Below are 23097 nucleotides of genomic sequence, written 5' to 3' on the forward strand. Positions count from 1 at the left end.
AGTGACGTCTACTGCCAATCTCCCTCCTTCCCGCTCACTCCAGTGTTAGCAGAGGAGGAAAATCGTTCACCTCGAGTTTCAGAGCATTGTTTTTTTCTTTCTACATGGAGGAGCCAGGGAACCCCATTGCCCTGTTGCAAAAAATTGTCCACGGTAAGGTTATCTTGTATTCGTCATGTACTGAGTATGCAAACTGTCAGGGTTCTGCAGAATGAGAACACCCGTAAAACACTTTTTTGCAGCATTGCTACAATGTTTAGCTAGCCCTGGTTGGCTACATTGTAACCTGGAATCCACATGTATCAACGCTCCACAGAGGGATTGCCTCAGAGAACGCGAGTTGGCCATAAGTTAGCCGCTTAGCTAGTTAGCATAGGGAAATACTACAAATGCATGCTGAGATTGTTTTATTAAGCTTCACATAATTCTTACTAAATCATCAGAGGACAGTTGTTACACAATGAAATGTCAAAATCATTGTTTCTAATTATAATCACTATTTTAAAAGACGACTTATTGACAAATGTGTTAGTTACATATGGAAACAAAACAAAAACAATTTTGTGACACACAAAATTATTGAAGTTGTTTGCCACTGCATTAAATTACCATTATGTAAATAATAAAATAACATTTTAAAGTGTCAGTCATTTTTGCGGGTGTTGGTCTTGCACCATAAATATACAGTGAGGCTATAGGCTATCTGATTGTGTTCAGTTAAGTTGGCTCAATGTTATTGTCTAATATGTTTGAGGATTTTCATTTTTAAGGAACTGGTCTGCCAGAAACCATGTCTGAGTCCTCAGAACTTCTGATGCAATGTGATGAGGAGGACCTTGATCCATGGCAAAATGGCAACGATGATGCTAAGAGCGAAGGAACTAAATCAAATGGTAGTAAAACAAGCAAAAGTGAGTTGTGTTGTCCCTCTGTTGCAAATGCGCCATATTGTCACACGTTAATCTTTGTCACTGTATGATTTTTAATTTACGCTTCTTCTATGTAGCACCGTCTGCCGGATCCCCTGCTGTCTCTTCAGCTGCACAAGTGCCAACAGAGGGCAAGAACGCTGCCTTGCCCATCGTCAGTGCCACAGGTGAATACCCCTGATTTTGCTGCAGTAGGCACCATTATGACATGGTTGTTGTATGATGGGTGACAGCGTCTGTATTGGTCTTGTTTACTTCTCAGCCCTTCCTCTGGGTCAGACGCTAACACCTCAGGTTCAGTTTCCGCTCCAAGGGGCACCTAGCATCACACCAGGTGTTGGTGCCCCAAGCAAGCCTATCTACATTGCCCCACAGGTATGTATGTTTGTGAAAATACATTAAACCTAATTAGTTTTAGTTGCCACAAATTCATGATTGAGTGTTGCGGATTTTGTTTTATTTCTGTAAGGTGATCATTGTGTGTATGTGTGCATGGATACATTTATTTCAGTCTGTTCCGGTAGCAAGCCCAGTTGGTTCAGCTATGGGGAAGACAATTGGATTCATCTTGAATGGTCAAACCTATTTGACTGCTGGTAAGCCTGTGCAGATTTGGATTTGGAAGAAGACTGACTTCTTCCTATTTGATCATTGTCTTACATTTGGATTCACAAAACTGGCTGAAAAATTGTGTTATGGCTCCTCTAAGAAGTTAATGTTTCTGGTGCCGTTCTTGACAGTAGAATGACACAAAACAAACAGATTTTCATTAAACTTGGATTGATGTAGAATGGGCCTAGGAATCCATCATATTTTGTACTGGATCCATAAATTATTTGTTGCTATCGTAGACATTGCAAGAGTACTTGGATTTGTCTTTTGGTGGAGGCCTGAGTCAAAGATAAAGTATGGATAGGTGTTTCATTGCTTAGGTAATGAATTCACTGGGGATCAGCTTTTCAAAATATTTGTGGTTGTTCATCATATGAGCATGTATTCACAGTGTTGAAGTAATCAGGGAATCCTTGATAGCAGTTGGGTGTGCTGGCAAGCTAACCAGCTTTTCACCAGAAGCAGAACAGATGATGCTAGCAAAATAGATATTTGGCAACATTGTGCTGCTTAGTGCAGATTTGGTAGCCTGGCCGTTTGGATTTGATTATGGTGCATGTTTCAAACTGAAAAGCCTGAAAGCCAGCCCGAATTTATCCTGTTTTTCCAAGTTCTGTGCTGTGAATATCTAGTCTGACGAGCCAAACCCACATCAAGATGTAGGGTCTGGACACTCACCGTAGACAGGGCTCAATCGGAGGGGTGGGATAAACAGTTGTCTTTCAAATTCCCTCCCCGCAATAGGATAACGCTAAACGAATCATCTTCTTGTTTTCAAGTAGCAGGATGCGTAACCTTCCCTCTCCACGCAATAGGATAACGCTAAACGAATCATCTTCTTGTTTTCAAATAACAGGATGTGTTACCGTCGCAACTTCTGGTCGCATGTCAGTCACCATTATGTTAAGCCCACCCATCGACTCTATACATTGGCCCGCTGGTTTTTCGAGTTCTCAGCTCCCTGGCTCTATGGATCGTGCCTAGACTGCCCCGCCAGCCAAATTACATTTGCTGCCGCTAGGGGCGTCTAGATTTCTAGGCTAGTGAATATCTTGTGTGACAGCAGAAATCAATCAATCTCGCTTCTCTATTGACAGTGTTTTTTTTGTTTCTTTTCTTCCGAGTGAAGAAAATCAACTAAAGTGTGCTCAGATGACGTAGATGAGTGCTACACTGCTGCTCAACAGACCATAATGGTGTAAAGTCTGCCCAAACAATTTGATTGGCCCGAACACATCTTATTCTAGCATATCATTCATATCTGAAGCAACTCAAGATCAAATTTTAAGTCTTGAACCGAGGTCAAAAATTCACAGGGAATAGCTTAAGCTGCTAGCAACAATTATGTTTATATGCACTTGTCCATTACAGGGATGGAAGTCATATTAACTGATTAAAAATTAATGATATTGTCACAATATTTCCCTATGATACCAATACAACATAAGTAAAAGATAACATGTTAGTTAAGTATATACTTTGATTAAGTAAACCTGTGGTATTTTATCAACTTAAAAACCACACTGTACCCTGCCAAGATCTGTAAAAATCTGTCATCACCATCATGAACGCATGGAGACTGCGGGTAGTAGTGTTGTGTTCACAAATTAGTTGAGAACAGTCCTGTGTTGTATTTTAAAATGTGAATGTATCTGGAAAAAAAGCTGTTTATGTTATGTTGTGTGTTACACTAAATCTTGTCTTTCTTAGGAACAGGCCATCCAATGATTGCCCCCAAGATGATGGCGCCAGCACAGCCCTCACTGCAGGTGCCAGTGACCTTGACCATTACAGGACCTTCGGGGGTGCAGACGGTCACTGCCATGGCCTCAGCTGCAACGGTCAATGCCATGGCCTCAGCTGCTGGTCCCCAACTCAACCTTGCCCCCTCAGGCATTGCACCCATATCCTCACCTCCGATGGTTGTGACACCCCCGACTGTTGTGACACCCCCAGCTGTCGTGCCAACCAGTATGGCCACTGTGTCAGGTAGTGTACATATGACCGCGCATCAGCAGGGAATGTATTACAGCTACGTGTTAGTTGATCCATGCTCAATCATCACCTGTATACAGTGCTGAATGAATGGCATGATACGATGTGACACTGATAAGCTTTCCTACCTATCCACCTTATTCCTTAACCCGGAAATATGTATCGTTCCGATACTGTTTTCAACTTCTGTTCATTCTGTTTACATGTGCGTTCTCGGTAGCTAACTAGAATATGCTTCAACTTACATTTCTTTGTACATTCTTCGAAATGTTGACAATTCTGCCCTTAGCATGGTATACTCTGTCCTTCAAACACCCCTAAACGTTCGTTTTTAAAAATGTGCAGCTCACTGAGTGGTTACTGGTCTTCAACGATCTTCTATAGCAAGTATAGCAGCGAAATACAGCTTCTGTCATCTTTTATCATGATTTTCGAAATCCCAGAAGTACTTTTTCAGATACCTCACAACCGTGTGTGCCTAATATAACACAACAGAATTTGAGGATCGATGAAGACCAGTAACCACTCGGTGAGCTGCACATTTTTAAAAACGAACGTTTAGGGGTGTTTTAAGGACAGAATAGTCCATGCACAAAGCGAGCAATGTTAAAGCCATACAGAGCTCCATTCTAAATCTGCCAAATTCCACAAACGGGCTCAATCGTCGAGATTTCGGTGTCAAACACTCGTTTTCATGCTAGGCAATACAGAAAACAGACTTAAAGTGTAAAATACCGAAATATTCCTTTAAAGAGAAACTATGCAGGATTGGCGATTTCAGCTTAAGTTTCGGTTTCGTTTTTCATTTTCGCTCGTTTTATGCTTGCATATTTCTCTGCAGAGCTTCCCCGACAGCTTTAGCGTGTATATTTGTACATATATAGGATATAAATATATAAATTGCAAGCGTGGTTCTTCTTGTTCTTTATGCATCTCAGCCTTCCAGATGTAAACAGGGAATGATCGTCTCCTGAAAAAACTGCACGGTTGCAATAGCGGATAGGGACACTGGGGGCGGGAGGAAATATTACTGTTTTCGATAAAACTGGTCAGTCAGCAAAACAACGATTTCTAAGCGATTTTATGACTATGAAAAAGTTGCATAGGGTCTCTTTAAAATAAATACAATGCAGCTTCGGCGGAAATAGATAACCGTTTTCGGTGTCATGGCGACCCCCATTGTTGGCTGCGGAATATCGTGAATATCAAGGTTGACTTCATTCAACAAATATTGTTTTTTGATAATTATGAAATTAAATATGACCTGCAATATTAACACTATATCAGTCAAATGTGAGATTGATTATGGTAGTGACTTACTGGACTTATGGTCTACCTATGCCTTTCTTCTCTCTCAGCAACTCCACTTCGCGTTGCCAGTCCGCAGTCAATAGCTCCTGTGCTGAGTCCTAGTCCACGCACAGTTTCTGTTGCCAGGGGAAACAGCTCAACCACAGTGAGTGCGCTGACCACCACCCCTGCTGTGCCGCCACCCCCGCCCCGACTTGCAGCTCCGAGCTCCAGCACCTTCCAGCTCAGAGGTAAGACTTCTGCAGGAACTGAAGCGCACGAGTCAGCATGTACCAGTGACAAAGAACTTTCTTTGATCTCAACGTTTCGGCCATGTAGACTTTCCTCAGGTGAATCAAGGGTATTCAATTCAAAGAGGTCCAGTTACTAAAATTTCCTCCCAGCAAAGGTCCGAATCTTATATTGTCACTCAAAATAGTGTAGACTACCCTGATGTTAATAAAATCAATAACGCATGTACATTTCTAGGCCTATTTAATTTATTGCTAAATTTCAAGTGTTTTCAAAGTAATATGCTTTTAACATACCAACAAGTCTTAACTTGAATGGTAGCCTACGTGAATGCAAAACAATACTGTAATTGTCTACATTTCAATAAAGTTAACAGACAACAGACACTGAATTTATTCTGAATAAAATAAATATAAAGTGCAAACACAGCTTTGAGCAGCCTGAACTATGGGCCTATATTTCAAGTAGGCCTAATGTAAAACATTCAGAATCTTTTGAATAAAATAAAAGTGTATCTTTAAGAAGACAAATACTGCTTTCTGAACAGCTGCATCAAGCTGTGCCAGCACATCGGACTCGGGAGTGCTTTTCAAGTTTGACTTGCCCTCACTGCGGACTTCTGCGCGTAGGATACCTTTCCTCAAATTACCCGTATTTGATCTCATAGTGACGCTAACGTTACCATTTTTTTAAAATCAACACCACAGTTTCACAGCACATATTCACAGCAGAACGATCATATTGGTCCGTCAATTCATCTTTAAAAGTTTGGTTTTCACCATCTATTTTTGAGCAAGCCATTTTCTCTCATCTCCTCTCTACCGCTAGGCCTATTCTCTGTTGCTGAAACGTAAACAATCGAGTTGATTGGCTTGGCTACTGATGATGCTTTTTCATAATATTAGGCAGACAATTTTAACGGGTCCGGACAGAACCGTCACTGGGTCCGGACCCAGACCGCCGTCCGCCATTTGGTGATGCCTGGTCTACATGACCGAAATGAATAAATGTTTGGCATGCGTAATGGACAGTGTGCGGAAGTTTCTCTATAAAGTATTAACTGATTAGCTTTACCTTATCCAACGCACCTGTCCCCACAAAAGAGGTGTGGAAAAGCGGTTTTCAACTAAGTAGAGCCTTTCTTTGATCTCACAATAGGCCGCGAGCTAGATAGGCCTACCGTGCACCCCCCCCCCCACCTCCCAACAAAACCATACTTTTTTGAAAGGTCTGGGTGTGTAGAATATGAATCTGAATGTCAACATTGAAAATTTTGGGATGCACTACCTGTTTTAGCCCTGAGAATAGGGAAACCCTAAAAACCGGGCTGGTACAAGGGCTGGTAAACAACCTGTTTGCAGATCTGAATTTGTTCTGCAGGTCCTGTCTGGAAAGGATCCCATTGATGCCTGTTTCTGAACTTCCCATTTCACGACTTCCAGCACTGTAACCAGCAGTGAAATTGCTTAAACCTAAATTGGTGCCTTAAACTCTTACCAAATCGTTTCAGGAAGTGCAGAAAATATTGTTTTCTTCTAAATGAAGATTTAAATGCAGTTGTTTACTCAATTCCAAAGAAAACACATGCTCCTGGGTTTTTGGTGATTTAGAAACGTTAAAAAAAAGATTGTGTGCAAAAATGCGCTAAACCGTCCTTGCATAGCTAGATGTGTTCACGTTTGTGTTCATGTAGCTTGCGTAGACGATCAGCTCTTAAGGCGAGACACTACAGTTGAATAGGGTAAAAATTTTAAATAATAGGTATCACCATGAAACTTCCTCAGTTGATTACTTACACAAGTATGAGAAAAAAATGTATTACAAGTTTTTGAAATGTGTATGTTTAATTATGCAAATTAGGCATTATCTCATTAAATATGCATGATTTTGCATATATTTCCGGTAGATAGATCTGAGCATATGATAAAGCCAGGTGCAAAATTATTCTTTCATGTTGTTTACAAGCAAGATTACAATAAAATTACAGAAGGATTTCAGCATATCTGCTTTCATTGCCTAGGAAATCCAAATATACTGTCCATAGCCTTAAAAAAACGATTTTTGCCATGCTTTTTTGATTAGCATGTCACATAAATCAGGCCAGGAATGATGTATTAACAAATCCCTCTGTAAATGTCTTCGGAATACTGTTAAGTGTATAACTGGAAAGTTTGGTGTAGATAGGTGCTACAGAGGCTGAGAAGTATCTACCGGAAAATGACTCAAAACCGCAAATAACTAGTTTTGAGAAAACAGCCTTGAAACACAGCCAATGAGATTCGTTCTCAGCTTAGACTCGTCTTTGAACTTTCGCGATTGGTTGCTAATACAAAGGAAATGTCCATATTTGGATTGCACAGCGTTATGCAGGAGAAGCAGGGCTTTCCAACAGTGTGAGACACGATATGATTTGGATGACGGTCGCGGGAGTACATGACACTTTAGAATGGGAACTTTTGAGAAAATGTGGAGAAATACATAGGCGCGAGCACACAAAGGTTCGTGAAATAAACACCTAAATGTGCAAATCGGACTTTGTTGTTGTAGTAGGGTGGTAGAATACATGCTAAGGTAACAAACTAGCACAAAATCTCGAAATTGACCGGAGGTCACAAAAACAATGTTTTCAACTGCCGTGTCTCGCCTTAAGTTAACGTGAATGTTTTGTTTTGGTGTGAAACAACATGCCAGTGAGTGACTTGCTTAATGTACCTATGTCATTGCAGTACCCTCAAGCCACTCCAAAGCGGCCAAGTCTTGTCCACGGTGCAGATCTCCATACAAGATGGTTGCCTCTCTGCGTGGGTACATGTGTGTAAGTATTTGCTGTTTGACTGTGCTGTGCCAGTGGCCAACTGAAAAAGGGAGGAAACGTTCTATGTTACACTTGATGGGTGTCAAATGATGTGTGTGAAGTGAAAACTCTTGTCCTCCTACCAACAGCTATGTAACCAGTTTCTCATGAGGGCCATTCAAAAGCTAGAGCCCACAAAGAAGAAAGAGAAACGCCTCAGTATCCTCTCAAACTCAAAGAAAAAGCCTGCAGCCTCCAAAGCCGCCAGCAAACCTCCGCCCCCCGTACGCACCCCCAGGTTTGCACCAAGCTCCGAGGAGGAGGAGGAAGAGGAGGAAGAGGAAGATTACGAAGAAGAGGAGGGCGGATCCAGGCGTCATGAAGAGGACGCGGGCAAGCTGATCATGCTGGTGGAGGATTTCTACTATGGCTTGGATCGCGGTGTAGAAGTGGAGAAGACGCCTCCAGAGGAGGCTCTGATGTTCAAGTGCCACTTATGCGATAAGAAGCTCAAGAATAATCTCAAGTAAGAACATTGTTAGATGTAACAACTTGCATTAAGCATGGATGACTTTTGCAAGTGCATCACAACTTTTCTTTTAAAAAGGGACACTGCAGTTTTTTTTTTTGTTTTTTTTCAATTTCTCAAATGGATTTTCTTTCTCTTAATCAAACCTATGCCTGGGAAAGCATTGCATGACACAGACATAGTGCTGTGCGATATGGACAAAAAGTTATTTCCCGATATAGGCAATTCTATACCACGATAACGATATATATCCCGATATAGAATTTCTACTTAAAATTATATATTTACATCCACACATTAATGCAATTTTTTCTTATAATTTCTAAAAAAAAATGTTTTAACAGTTGTGGTTGTGTACAGTAGGTGTAATTAAGTGACTGTCACTTTAAGAAATACGTGAGAGAAAATAATGACGTTAAACCCAATAGTAAGCCTAAATGATCTAAATGCCATAGCCTAGATTGGTTAGCAACAGACATTTGAGAGATGCAAGTGAGCAAATCAACTTGATATTAGCCTATACTTGTGTGTTACAATAGCATCACTTAAACTAGCAGCATGTCTCGCTGTTAATAGCACTGCTGCGCATACCAGTGTGTGTGAGGGGGGGAAAGACGCACAGCCACAGGCTAGCTTTTAGGGGAGACCTGCCTTGCACGCACCGCTTCTTCAGAAGAACACAGTCATTCTTAAACGTATTGTAAAGTAGGCTAACATTAGGTGTTGTGACATTTGTAATTTCAGGGTATTGCAATACTTTTGTTGTATCGGTGCACCGTGCAACACTAGTCTTTATGCCAACGTCAAAAAAATGTAATTTGTTTACTATTAGCTGCCTGCGTTCATTTGCCTGGCCACCCATCCCGAGTCAGTAAATTAATTTTACGTTGCCCGCTGCCAGAAGCGGCAACGCACCTGCAGTTAAATTGTCTGAGCAGTCACAGCCATTACGATATAAACAGTAGAGGACTGTATCGTACGATAGACATTTTTCTGTCGTACAACGATATGTACCGTAGTATCGCACAGCACTACACAGACATGTATACATTGAACACATTTCTTCTTCCCTGCAGGATGATGGTGCACACGAAGCATCACGTAGAGATGGACCAGCAGTATGAAGCAGAGACCCAGACCACTTGCCAACACTGTTTCCGAAACTTTGCCTCACCTCTGAGCTTGCAGTACCATGTGGAGAGTGTGCATAGCCAAGCAGAGTCCTCCAGTAAGTATTTCCCAACAACAATGTGCCACGTTTGACAGTACAAAGGTTATGTATTGTTGTACAAGTGCAACAGATTAATCAAATCAAAAAGTATTTCTGCATTGTACTGCAATATTGCTGAATTCTGCAAATCTATGATTGGAACATCTCTGAAGAATAGGTAAGGGATAATGTATAGAACGCCGGTCATTATCGGAAAATAATTCCCGACAGGATGAACAGAACCCCGACGCGCAGCGGAGGGGTTTTGCTTCGTCCTGAAGGGAATTATTTTCCGATAATGACCGGCGTTCTATACATTATCCCGCTTATTATATGGCTACTTGCCAAAAAGAGAAATGAAACTTAACTCAATGTGTCTTTAGCAATGACTTGGCTACCGTTTGGTGGCTTCCGCTAACTTCTAGAAAATAAATAGTTCGCCACAGTTGACAGTTGTTAGGTGTTGCCTGGCAACATACTTGGTAACTTTCAATGAAATTCCATTGCAACCAGCGAACGGCTTTGTTGCGGATTGATATGAAAGACGTGAATTAGAAGCACAAAACCCGTTGCCATTGACAGCGGTCATTATATACTTTCACCGGTGATTATACATATTAATCACCGGTAGAACGTTGGGGAGGCCCATTCAAAGTGAATGGGAGCTCTCTCAACATTCTAGAGAGCCATATAATAAGCTGGTATACTGCAGGTGATACTGTGTGTCTGGCACTCAGTAGCCTGAAGTTCCGGCAAACAGGTGGCATTTTTTTACATGAGTAAGTCGTAACTGTAATGCTCTTCTCATAACAGCAAAGTGTAGGATCTGTGAGCTGGCCTATGAGAATGAGCCTGTTTTCCTGCAACACATGAAGAATTCCCACAAACCTGGAGAGATGCCATATATCTGCCAAGTAAACAACTCCTCTTTTCATCTCATATTTCCATCACCTTACTCATTCATGCTGTGGGAACATTTTGTAACCTCTGTGCAAAGAGATAGAAATCATGATTAACATTGTAGACCTTTTTGTCTTCCAATCACTCCCTTGCCTCTACTTTCAGGTGTGCGGATTTCGCTCCTCTTTCTACCTGGACGTCATCTTCCACTTCCGCGATGTCCATAGCAACACTACCCATCTGCTGTGCCCCTACTGCCTGAAGGTGTTCCGCTCCAGCAGTAACTACCAACTGCACTACAGCCGCCACCAGGTACACACACTGCTCAGTTGGATGGGAGCCATTCTAAGATCTTACCCATGTACATGTCATGCTCTTATGTGATATTGTCATTATGTTATTACTCTAACGATACATTACAACAAACAGACAATAAAAGACTGGGGAGTTATTTGTGTTACTTTATGGCAGGAGAAATTTTTTTAAATAAGAATTGCATGTCATTGTGTTTATAATTTTTCCAAGAGACACAAAGACTTGATTAGTTGGATTGATAGACTGAACAAACATTTAGACATTTTTAAGAACTTTGACTAATGTCTCTAAATGATATCACTAAGCCAGTTAATAGAGATCTGTACATTCATATCACCATTCTACTTAACTGCTGAACCAATCACAGTAGTTTAAAACTCTGTGGTGTAACAGTTGTAGTTTTAGCTACATTTCAAGTGCTTGGATTACCTTTCATATACAAGGACGTGTGCCGATATGTATTGGTGAATCTCAGTTGTAATGTCAGAAGGAATCTGATTGACGACCGTTGTGTGTTTTTGTTTTATTTATTGGTACAGAAAAAGTCTGTGTTGCATTGTGACAAATGCCGGTTGCAGTTCCTCTTTGTGAAAGATCGGGCTGAGCACAAGCTCATGCACCACAACACACACCGCAAGCCGTACCAACTTGAAGGACTGAAGCCGGGCACCAAGGTGAGCGAACAATGGCCATTTGTCTGGACCATTTCTCCTTGTGCAGTCCACTGTTGTATTGTACAGGCCATACATTACCCTCTGGGCCTTTGAAGGGATAAAGGGAGAAAACATCAAGGTCCATAATGAGTGTGGGCAATGCTAAGTGTAGCCTACATTTACTTTATTTACAGTGTGTAGATACATAAATTCCTATGCAACGTCATGAACGCATGCGTGCGCAAGCAAGGGGCAGAAAGCACCATGAACAGCATTAAGCAGCTGCTCTCCGTGAAAAGATTAAAATGACTTTTAGTGCAAAAAACAGCACCATTCGAAATGACGATGGTTAGAGAATGTTCAGGAACGTAAAGTACTGCATTTCTTTGCCAAAAAACACCAAAACCGCCAAAAAAACAATGTTATATTAATAACGACAACGAACACCAAACTCTGAAATGAGATGTTATCATCATTTAAACAACAGTGGCATACAAAAAATGCCGATTGTAGCTTACAGCAGCTGGTTATTAGGTTAACTTTATAACGTTTTGACCGGCCACCATAGACGGTAACCTGGCGTCTTCTGCGCGCGCATCTAGTTTTGTCGGTAAACGGGAAATACGTGTATGTCATGCACCTGTCCAAAAGAGTCAAGATAGAGGTCCAACACCAAATGTTACTTGCTATTCTTTTGTGTAGATACCTGTATAGTAAGGATATTTTGATTTGGATGTAAGCAGTAAATCTGTTTTTGTGTCTTTCTCGAACAGGTGACAATCCGCACATATGCTGCCATACCACCGACGCCCAAGCAGTTGCCCTACGGCAGTGCTGGGGGGGCGCCTCGGGTGATCGAGGTGCCATCCATTCCCCATCAACCAGAGCCACGACCCGCTAGACAGCCTACGCCCACACGCTCCATCACCCCCAACTCCACCCCTGCCTTCCCCAAACCACTTACCCCAGTCAGAGCACATACCGCCAACACCCAAAAGTCCCCTCCCAGTAAAACCTCCCCAATTGCCCGCCTGTCTCCACTCCCCCCTCCCTCTGCCCAGCCCGTCCCATTCAGGAAGGTCCCCAGCGCGAGCTTATTGGACCTGATGACCAAGTTTGATGAACAGAAGTGAGTTGTTATTCAGGCTTTGTGTGAAGAGATCTTGTTCCACCCACTCACCGGTTTAGGGGAAAGGCTTTGTTCTTTTAAAAACAGTGTCCTGCTTAATTCTATAGGAAGTCTGAAGAAAGGCCTCACAATTCGACTTCATAATTGACCGATGCAGAATATTTTCATGTTATGTAACAGGCCCGAAATGCACGTCAGCTTAACAGGATCTCATTTGACCCACTCACACATTGTTAACACTCGTCTACTCTCTCAGGTCCACGTTGGAAAAGGGAAGCTGTGTGGAGTGCACCTTTGAGGTTCCCAACTACACCCACCATTACCCCACTTACGTGCACTGCTCGCTCTGCCGCTACAGTACCTGCTGCTCCCGTTCCTACGCCAATCACATGATCAAGTGAGTGCCCGCCACAGCTCACAGACAGGCCGTGGTGTTATGGTCTCTCTCTCTCTCTCTTGCTGTAGACGGTGTGCTACTGTGGGCTACTGTGGGCATCAGACAGCACACTACATGATAAAGGAAATTAATCCATCTCTCCTCTGTTTTCACTACAGCAACCATGTTTCTCGCAAGACTGGAAACTTGAGCAAGTACTTGTCCATGTTTAGACCATGTCCAAGGTAACAGTCCCATCCAAACATTTTGAAAACTTACTGTACCTTAAAATTCTGTATACTGTAATTTCCAGCTATGGCCAAGGCCTTTCTCCAAGCTAATGTACACCGTTGGAATCGGAACCAATTCATGTAAGTTGAAACTTGCTAAGTTGAAAACTGCTGTGTTGCAGGGACGTGCGGTTGTACTGTATGTCATGTGTTTACAACACTGAAGTGGGTGATATGATGGCCAACCATCTGGACGAGAACCCAGACCATTATGGAAGCTCCTTCAAACCTGCAGGTCAGATCACAATGACAAACCGCTATAGAGTGTTCCAAGATGGGCTCTGGGAAAAAAGCATGACAAATGTTGTCTGTAGTAGTCCTACACAGCAGTAAACTTGCATTTTATTGTTGAAAATGTTGTGCGGTAACAGGGTCTCAGAAATAGAAAGCTGAAGACACATTGCTACATTTACTTCAATGTTTGTGTGTTTCTTTGTTTTATTTTTTCATATAGATGGATTCTCCTTAGGATTCAAAAGGTATGAAAACATTCATTAATAACCTTTTTAACCAATTTCACGATCACTCAAAATGACTACTAGAAGTATTTATATGTTAAATATAATATGTTGTTTTACAGGTTTGTCATCATACCAAATGCACTCCTACAGGGAGGTGGCTCTCTTATCATCAAACATCCTACAAACGTTGGAAAAGCTGGAAAGGATAAGAAGCTGACACCAGGGACCATAACTATCAAGAAAGAGCCAGAGACGCCTCTCTCTACGGAGCAGCTGCAGATCGTGTTATTCGCCCTGTGCTGCGGTATACCCCAGGCTGCCGCCCACTTTAAAACCCCGCCGGCCCACATTCAGGCGTGGCTGATCGAACGCAAGCAGCAGGGGCCGAGCAAGGGCCGCCGCGGCCTGGGGCCCCGAGCGGCCGACCGGCTGTCCGAGTGGGTCCTCGCGCAGCGCGAGCAGCAGCTGCCCGTCAACGAGGAGAAGCTGTTCCAGAGGGCCAAGGAGTGCGTGGGCGGCAGCGACCCGGGCTTGTCGCACGACTGGGCCGTGGACTTCCTGCTCCAGCACGAGCTCGGGGTGCAGACGGTGGGCACGGCGGGGCGCATGCTCCCCCAGAGCGTGGAGGAGGGCGTGCGCTCGTTCACCCGCTTCATGAAGAAGCAGGTCGGCGGCGCCCAGGGCTTCGGGCTGGGCAGCGTCGGAGCCGTCGACGAACTGGCCGTGTTCATCGATCTGGACAAGCTAGACCAGGTGTCGTCCCTTCCTTCGGTGTTCCGACTGTCCGACCCCGGCGAGCCCATCATGGACGTGGTCTTGTCCGCGATGGCGGATGGAACGCTGCTCCCTGCTATGGTGTTCCTGAAGGGTGTCCCGCCATCTTGCATGGCGGCTGTTCCCGCCTCCGTCTTCCTCGAGGCTCGACCGGAGGGTTTTTCGGAGGAGGAGCGTCTGGAGCTGTGGCTGGCCAAGGTCTGGCGCCCGTTTATCAACCCCAGCGCCGGGGGGAAAGGCCTACTGGTGATGGATCCCTACCGAGGGCACCTGGTCGATGACTTCCTGGCTTCCCTAAACAGCGCCAACACTCTGCCCGCGGTGGTTCCCAAGGCCTGCTCCTGCTGCCTGCAGCCCCTAGAGGCCTGCACAGGCCCGGTGCTCCGCGAGTTCCTGCAGGCGTGCTGGACGCAGCAGGTGGCGTCCGCTCCCGAGAACCTCATAGGGGCGCAGCCGGACGAGCTGGCGCTGCTGCTGATCGGATGGCTGGCGGAGTTGCTCCAGGTGCTGGGGGCTCGTCCAGACCTGCTGCAGCGGTCTTTCAAAATGGCAGCGGAGCCTTTGGAGACGCAGGCTGGGGAAGGGCCCGCGGGTCTGGTGCATGAGCTCACCGCGGCACTCCTTCAGTCCAACCCGCCGGAGAGCGAGGGGGATGGGGATGGGGAGGCGGATCGAGCGGCCACCCCTGCATCCTGGCCGTCACCTTCCACCAACCGCAAGAAGCTCAAACAGGTATTTGAGAAGGACAGCGACCTGGAATCTTTCCATGGCTTCGAGGAGGCAGAGATTGGACACTGAGGCAGAAAGGTTCGCTCACCAGACAAGGTCTGCGAACAGTGGCACCATGCATTGTAGATGTAGACTAGTGGGTACCACTAGTTTACTGCGTGGTTAGCCAGACCTTTCTGATTCTAAGAGCCTAGATGGGGCCATATGTGATGATCAATACATCTTCCTTCACATTGGTGTTGGACTACACCTTTTATGTTTTGGACTTGTGAAACTACTGCTGCAGTTCTCTATGGTGGAGCCTCCATATTAACCGGAAGACGGAACCTGAATACACAACCTAATGTAAATAGTTCTTACCATATGCTTTATTTGTAAATCTGGAACTTGTTCACTGTTTCTTTTGTACTGACACATAGTTTATGCATCTTTGTCTTTATTCCTGTCCAGAAGATTTTGTTATTTAGATCAATATAAAGATATCCTGACACAGAATGGGCATTAAAAGGCTTGAAGGAGAAACTGCCTCAAGTCCTTTTGCCATTCAGTGTGTGCTGCTGTTTTCTTCCAGACTGTAATAACACTGTAGACTGTAAACTGAGACCTAACAGATTTCAAGTAAAATATATTTTTGTATCTACAAATCACAACTCCTGAATTTAAGCTGAATGTTTTTTGCATACCTACTGTTCAGGACCCTCAAGTCAAACTTTAGATTCTTTCTCACCTTCCATAAGAATATCAAGCAACCAGCTTTAACAAGTCAGAAAGCTGCTTTTAAAGATGTGTTTCAGTGGAACAAAACATCTAACCAAGAACATGCCTTATAAAATCATATGGACTTTGAAGAGGTTAATGTATACTCTGGTTCAATAAGATTCCCTGTAGTACTCTATATAAGGTGTGTAGTTTCATGTTAAACTATGCATTTGTTTTTTTATTTCTAGGATCTGCTCTGATGACTATTATACGTGTTGGTTGACCCAAGTTGGTCAAATCTGATTACAACTATAATAAAGATTTCTTTGTCTTATACGCACATTACCATCAATTCAGGAGTCTGCATGTGTGTTACATATGGAAGAATCTCCCTGGCTAAGCTGAATAGAAGACTCCTCTATGGACTTGTTGCTCTTCTATCTTACTCCCTAAGCTACACGTTCTGTGGCAAGCACCAAAGAGTGAACTCGCACCAAATGCTAGTCAGGGACACTAGTATGGAAATGTTGTGGAAATTGCTACTGAGATAGCATGGGTATTGCATGAGTTAGTGGATGAATATTGGTGTAAGATGAGGTATGTCCTCTGTACAAATAGTGCAGAAATGTCTGATAAGGCAAAGAGACAGGGCTATTTGCAGTTACCCAATTGAACAAGACAGCAACCTTTTTTTTATGTCTTACATATTTATTGTTATACAAAAGAGAAAGCAAAAAAAGGGACAGCCATTCTACATCAGCAGTAATTTACTCAGTGAGGCTGGAACAAACATGTCATTCAGACGTGGAAGGGCAAATGCAGATGCAAACAGCTCTCATTCAAATCCACTGGAACACAAATCACATGGAGAAGAAATTACCATCATGTCACTCTTCAAACCAAGGAATGCACACTATATTTTGTAAGGATATCCAGTGGTTGATGCCAGATAGCTGAAGCACACTGACATACTTAACTTGTCCTGTTATAACTCACCTGACCATGTGTGCAATATCCCAGTTCGTCTCAGATGACAGGGGTCCAACAATTTCCACTCCCTCCTGTGTCACAATTGCAATCTCATACTGCAAACCAAACACAGAACATTAGCAACAATTAACTTATGGATTTGGAATAGATTAAATGTGGGTATGGAGGGGGGAAATTAATCACACTACAGGGGCCAAACTGAATACATCAATTGCCAACTAGAGGACAATCTATGAAGCTTTAGTTGCTCTTAAAAGAGGCCAACTGCAATTTTTGCAAAAACAGCTAGAGGACTGCAGGAGTGACAATCTCTAACCAAAATTGTATGAGATTATGGATTTCACCTTTAAAAAAAATGAAAAAAGGCTTCATAAAGCTCATGCATATTTTGGTAACGACAAATGGATTGTCACTCAAAAAATCTTGGGGGTATTTATTTCGTCGTGGAGTATGTTTGAAAGGAGCAGAGTAAGTGCTCACCCGGTTGTAGGAGCGGGCATCACGGTAGTAGAGAACCTTCAGGCAGCGTTCGATCAGCTCCCGTGCCTCATCCTTTGTGATCTCCACCTTGTTTTCCACCACCTCTCTCATCAAAGGCTGTACACATAGAGGCAGGGAAATGAAGAAAGTGCCTCGGACAAACAAGGACCACATATGACATGAACTGTACATCACCACCAGCAGCTATACACATCAAGCTATACTGCATTAAGACATCACCGTTATATGATTAACTGTAACAAGCACTTGTGGGCTACCAACCTGAGCTAGGTAGGCACCAAAGCCTGTGGCCACAGTCGGTGCCTCATACGCAACTCCCAGCTTATCAACGTAGCCAAGGAAGCTGAAAGGGAAAGAAAGCAATTAAGGATTCGAATTCAGAAACACAGGGCACCTGAGGCACAAGTAGCAGAACTCCACATCACATGTGTCCAGTGGCCGCAAGGACCCAGGTTGAATTCTGGCCTCAGGTCATCGCTCACACCCACTCATCTCCCCCACTCACTTCCTGCCTACCCTCCACGTTCCAGCAGTAAAAACAGTTAAAAAGCCCATTAAATTAATCTTCGTAAACACATAGAGAAATCTGTCTAGCCCTGACAAAAGACTAACTGTGTGTTCAGACCAAGAGCGACTTGAGCTTCCAAAATCGCTCAGGACGCCCTGTACAGGACGCCGTGGGAAGCTTGGATGCTTTGGCCGCTCCTGGCCGCTCTGACGTAGTAGCATTCTATGTTCGTTGCTGGTCGTTTGGTCGCTGAACCGCATCATAGCTCATTACCATAAAGTTAAACCACTTTCAACTTTCTCTGGTCGCTCAAGACGCCCAAAATGCGACGCCGAAGGATTGGTCGCTGCTGGCAGCTGAGAGAAGCCGGCTTCCATTGAAAATGAATGACTTCCGGAATCTTTGGAAGCTCAAGTCGCCGGCGGTGTGAACACACAGTAAGGAGCCTCACTATAGTTAGTGCTTTGTTCTGAAAAAGATACATGTAGTCTAAACCCAAAGGCGTATGATACAAGAGCAGCTTTGACATGGTTACAGCCAAGGCTGTGCAGTGTGCAGAATCTGATAGACACCTACCTTTCACCATTGTAGAATCCCCCGATGACCACTGTGTTCCAGAGTGGGTTCATTCTACTCCGGCGGTTGTACATGACACGGGTCAGCCAGGAGTGTATGGCCTTGGGGCTGTAACTGTGGCCATCTCCTAAAAGCTCCTCATCAATTCTGAGTACAAAACAGAGTATGAGACTTAATCATAGATGCTCCCTTTGAATATTCGACATCAGTCATCTTTCCTCAGCAACAACATCAACCTGCTGCCATTAATAAGTATATTAAAGCTACCGTATACTGTACAAGCCCCGAGCTTTAAAATTACTCCACTCTATTCATACAGAATCAGGAACTGGTCCTGATGTTTGAAATTGAACAAGTTACACACTTACACCATCTGCTCAATGATCTGTTTGAGGTACTGGTAATCTGCATAGTCGCCAGAGGCACCAAGGATAGTGTTGTCGTTGACCTTCATGAGACGGGAAATGTTGCGGAAACGGGCCAAGGAGCCGTATGAGCCCAACATGTCTGCAGCAATGATGACTCCACCTGTAAACTTCACACCCAACACTGATGTGCCCGTCACCATGGGGTTTCTAGGAGAGGAAGAAAATAATGATAAATATCATTCCATCCTTCATATTCTGAGTTGGAAAAATGACCAACCAATAAAAGATTTATAAGATCAGAAATATGAAAACTAGACAGCTAAGAAAAACTTTAGAATCCAAATCAACCAAAATTCCACTGGTCCACCTTTCTTGGTAAATTCAATGTTAGCTTACATCAGTAAGTTATGGATTTATATATAATTCCAATTCCCTAGATACATTGGTGATAAAGTCGGTATAGATATGGAGTTTTGATCACTATTACCGCATATGATAGGCTGCTTATTTCTTTCAATATTTTATTTTCATCCCACTGGTGTAATCAAGATGCGTCTGATGTTCTAGCCCACACTCATCAACTAGAATATCACAATAGCTTTGAACACTGAACTCCTAGTTATCAGAATAAATTAAATCTTGCTGATGTGGTATTTTGGATTACCCAGATTAAAAGTGACATGAACAATAAATGACAATTAATTTATATAAAAACAGGTTTAAGACCTTTTCCGTGCGGGCACAGAGCTGACGCTGAACCATATAACTGAACTTTTTAATACACACACAGCCAGTTTTTTTAGACAGCAATTAGAAGAAATGCATGAATTAACAAGAATAACACTCTTCTAACGACAGTTTCTTCTCTCAGGTAGACATCATGCAGTGCTAGCTCTATGCGCTACTTGAAATAACGTTAGCTAGTAACAACGTCACTTGATTAGCCGGCTGGGTTAGCAGAGTTATGCGAGAAACAACACTTCTTAAAGTTTTTCCCCTTTGCTTGGCCCAGGTGTTCAACTACAGGTACAGTATTCGGAACAACAATGAAAAGTAAACAGATTGTTTTTGTTATATTGACATCGGTGGCTAAACCATGCTACAGGGTTAGCCCACCATGATACAGCAGGAAGATGCTGAAATCGAAAGTGCCTTTACAAAAGAAATAGGAACACTTAAAGACTATACATACAACTCAGACTTACAATGTATGCCTAACCGGTCCACAACCAGGAGTTGTGGTGCTGTTGTTCCCGGGAAAAGAATAAAATTGACCGGGTTTTGGTCCATTTTCCCAAAAGCTGAGCTTCAAGCCGCTGGGATCCATTTTGAAACTAGAGGAAATGACGTTTGGTTCGATAATTTGTTAAGCAAAGGAAGACGAACGGCATTGTGGGACATTGGAGGAGCTATTAGACAAAGCCATCGATATCGATGGCTTTGCTATTAGACTGATAGACGCACATTTCAAAAGATTGAAGGATTAGTATTTGTTACACAGAGATACTGTGTTTATTAGAGATACTATATTACTACTATACTATGTTGCATGTAGTGAAATTACATTCAACTGCTCAACTATCCTGTGCAGTGGTGTCCTGACCCTTTTGCAACCCAGCAATCTGGGTTTTGAGGCAGAATGCATCCATGATGACTAAGTGAGCTATTTTGGGATGGGGTCATTTCTACCACCAAAACACAATACCAAGGACACTGTGAGGAATAGCTAGAGAACTGTATATGTTTTGGATGTTTTTCAGCCAGTAGGACCTGGGACCATCTCAAAGTAAATTGGTATCACTAAAACAAGGGGCTATAGGTTTTTGGTGGAAAAGATCAGCGACCTGCCATAATTGGCAGCATTGGACCATTATTAAACCACACAATGATTCAAAACATACAGCCAGCTGAGGCAAGAAATGGTGAACAGAGAACAGAATCAACATTTTAGGGTGGCCCAGCCAGAGTCCAGATCTCAATCTGTCCAAAAAAGTGAGCACAAGGCCAGAGGGATGGCAAAGAGTCGTTCCTGCCTCAAAACTTGCTGCTGAAAAGGTGCGGTCTAGAATCATTGTGGAGACATGAAGAGGCTTGGTAGGTATTATAAAAACCACTTTGAGAGCTGTGAATGCAAATAAATATTTCCATTAATTATTCGGTTTATGAATAATTTTGGACATGTCAGTCTTCATAAAAATGCATCAAATTTTTTAGAATGTTGTTCTGCCCAGTGACAAGTTTGATGGTTCAATTGTTTTAGTCTTCCTAGTAACAAGAATCTGATTGGTCTATCATAACATAATCTCTTATGCAAGCAGTATCTATTTACTGAATTTCCAAACAACTTTATAAATGCTTTCGATTCTGCCATGGAAAGACCAGTTTATCAACTACCTGTATTTGGCCTTAGTTCTATCATAACATAATGCCTTATGCAAGCATTATCTATTTACATTAAGGTGACCAGATGTCCGAGACCAAAACAGGGGACATAATCACAAACATGTGGAAGAAAACGGGGACATTTTCAGTTTGACTAATCTGATTGAAACAAGTTTTATCTTAAAAAAAAAAATTTAAAAAAAAAAAACGGGGACATAGACCTAGTTTTTCTGTTTTTTCCCCCGGGGACAGGCAACCAAAAACGGGGACTGTCCCCTGAAACTGGTCTCCCTAATTTACATGTTTTATTTAGTCTTCCTAGTAACAAGAATCTGATTGGCCTATCATAACATAATCTCTTATGCAAGCAGTATCTATTTACTGAATTTCCAAACAACTTTATAAATGCTTCTGATTCTGCCATGGAAAGACAAGTTTATCAACTACCTGTAATAGGCCATAGGCCTATCATAACATAATCCCTTATGCAAGCATTAAACATGTTTTAGATTTTTTTAGAATGTTTCTACAACATTGACATACAACCTTTAAACATATGGCAGTGTTATTTTCAGTCAGAACAAACATAATGGTGAAGAGAAAATCAACATTAAATCAATATTTGCCAGGGGTATGAATAATTTTGCTATTGTAATGTGTAAGGAAGAAAGAAAGTTTTAGAAATAATTTAATAAATAGATTGAGAAGGGGGTAAAAAGTACAGTGTGTGTAACTGCAATAATGGCAAGTCCATGTAATGCAGAGTTTAACTTTTATGTGTGTCCAGGATACCTATGTCCTCTCTATGTTTAAGCCATATGGGAACAGAGACTTCTGTCCTCAGTGGTTTAGATATATATCCCTATACGCACACTACGCAAGTTGCGTAGGGCCCCGCAAGTAAATGAAGGCCTCCTCCTCTGTCTTCCCTTGAGCCAAGTTAGTGACAGACAGGTAGGCATATGCAGACACAGCGACAGTGTTTCATAAGCTACATTACAAGAAGATGAACGTGAATCCGAAAAAAGAAGAAACTTAACGAGAATGAAAAGCAGGAACAGCAGTCGGGTAAACTTGCGTTCGTCTCATGGTTTGATGTCCACACCTCTCCAGCGCGTGTTGCTGACCTAGCTTAGGTCGACCACACAAGGAAGTGAATCCCCTGAATCTGAAGTGAATCTGCCTGCGGCTTGTTTGCCAGCCTTTCCCAGTCATGGCAAAGTTGTGATAATGTATAATCCCATGTTCCGTTTTTGAATGCGGCGACTGGCTACATTAAAAGAAGAAGAAAAAAACCCGCTTCTTTAAATGCGCTCATAATTACGTGCAGCTCGGGATGAAACAGTTTTTCAGCATACACATGCGATTTCTGTGATTTCACTCTTCCCATACTATACATTTTAAATAAATGGGTTTACAATATTTTAGTCGAGCTTTAGTTGGTTTAGATACCCTACAACTGAACGTATGCAAAATGGAAAGTAGCCTTTAGGCCTATTAACTTTGATTCGCTGTGCCGCATGGGCAATAGATACATATCGTAAATTAGACATATGAAGTATTACAATTGTTTAAAATAGTCTATGTTTGAAAAAATATTGAAGGGAATCAGGGGAGCCAGTTCAGTAGCTACAGTATGTCTTTGGCTCGTAGCCTACTGCAGACACACAGGTGAAGAACGGTCTAGACACTTACAAAAAAGAACTGCATAACTTCACGTGTCAAACCACAAATTTCTGAGTATCAAAACCGTAGTTTTATTGCCTATTTATACATTATATTTACATTTGCTGTGAAGGTCCTTTATGGGGAAAAACATTATATTTGGTAATTTC

At 42.7% G+C, this 23097-nt stretch overlaps 2 protein-coding genes across 2 annotated transcripts; one reads left to right on the forward strand and one right to left on the reverse strand.

Moving 5' to 3' along the window:
* Nucleotides 1-52: 52 nt before the first annotated feature.
* On the forward strand, nt 53-16273 carry pogza (pogo transposable element derived with ZNF domain a). Its single transcript, XM_062529093.1, has 19 exons — nt 53-153; nt 771-911; nt 1007-1096; nt 1192-1304; nt 1441-1525; nt 3252-3530; nt 4895-5077; nt 7805-7893; nt 8022-8398; nt 9478-9629; nt 10425-10525; nt 10677-10823; nt 11366-11500; nt 12253-12608; nt 12865-13005; nt 13164-13229; nt 13397-13509; nt 13729-13753; nt 13855-16273. Exons 1-19 carry the CDS (start codon nt 105-107, stop codon nt 15305-15307), a joined length of 4095 nt encoding a protein of 1364 aa, XP_062385077.1. The 5' UTR covers nt 53-104; the 3' UTR covers nt 15308-16273.
* Nucleotides 16274-16624: 351 nt separating this feature from the next.
* Nucleotides 16625-20244, reverse strand: psmb4 (proteasome 20S subunit beta 4). The gene is made up of 7 exons (XM_062529094.1): nt 20086-20244; nt 18881-19087; nt 18513-18659; nt 17690-17771; nt 17408-17524; nt 16934-17022; nt 16625-16785 (listed from the first exon to the last, which is right to left on the reverse strand). The coding sequence occupies exons 1-7, from the start codon at nt 20205-20207 to the stop codon at nt 16773-16775; spliced, it is 777 nt and encodes a 258-aa protein (XP_062385078.1). The 5' UTR covers nt 20208-20244; the 3' UTR covers nt 16625-16772.
* Nucleotides 20245-23097: the final 2853 nt, after the last annotated feature.

Source organism: Sardina pilchardus, chromosome 24, assembly GCF_963854185.1.
Source record: "Sardina pilchardus chromosome 24, fSarPil1.1, whole genome shotgun sequence".
Lineage (NCBI taxonomy): Eukaryota > Metazoa > Chordata > Actinopteri > Clupeiformes > Clupeidae > Sardina > Sardina pilchardus.

Bases quoted from the DNA above. Each gene is read 5' to 3' on its own strand.
- pogza (XM_062529093.1), top strand. From the start codon at position 105: ATGGAGGAGCCAGGGAACCCCATTGCCCTGTTGCAAAAAATTGTCCAC. The intron at 7,894-8,021 runs GTAAGTATTTGC...TCCTACCAACAG, and splicing joins CTCTGCGTGGGTACATGTGT to CTATGTAACCAGTTTCTCAT. The intron at 12,609-12,864 runs GTGAGTTGTTAT...CTACTCTCTCAG, and splicing joins ACCAAGTTTGATGAACAGAA to GTCCACGTTGGAAAAGGGAA.
- psmb4 (XM_062529094.1), bottom strand. From the start codon at position 20,207: ATGGATCCCAGCGGCTTGAAGCTCAGCTTTTGGGAAAATGGACCAAAA. The intron at 19,088-20,085 runs GTAAGTCTGAGT...TTCCTCTCCTAG, and splicing joins GGACCGGTTAGGCATACATT to AAACCCCATGGTGACGGGCA. The intron at 18,660-18,880 runs GTAAGTGTGTAA...TTTTGTACTCAG, and splicing joins CAGATCATTGAGCAGATGGT to AATTGATGAGGAGCTTTTAG.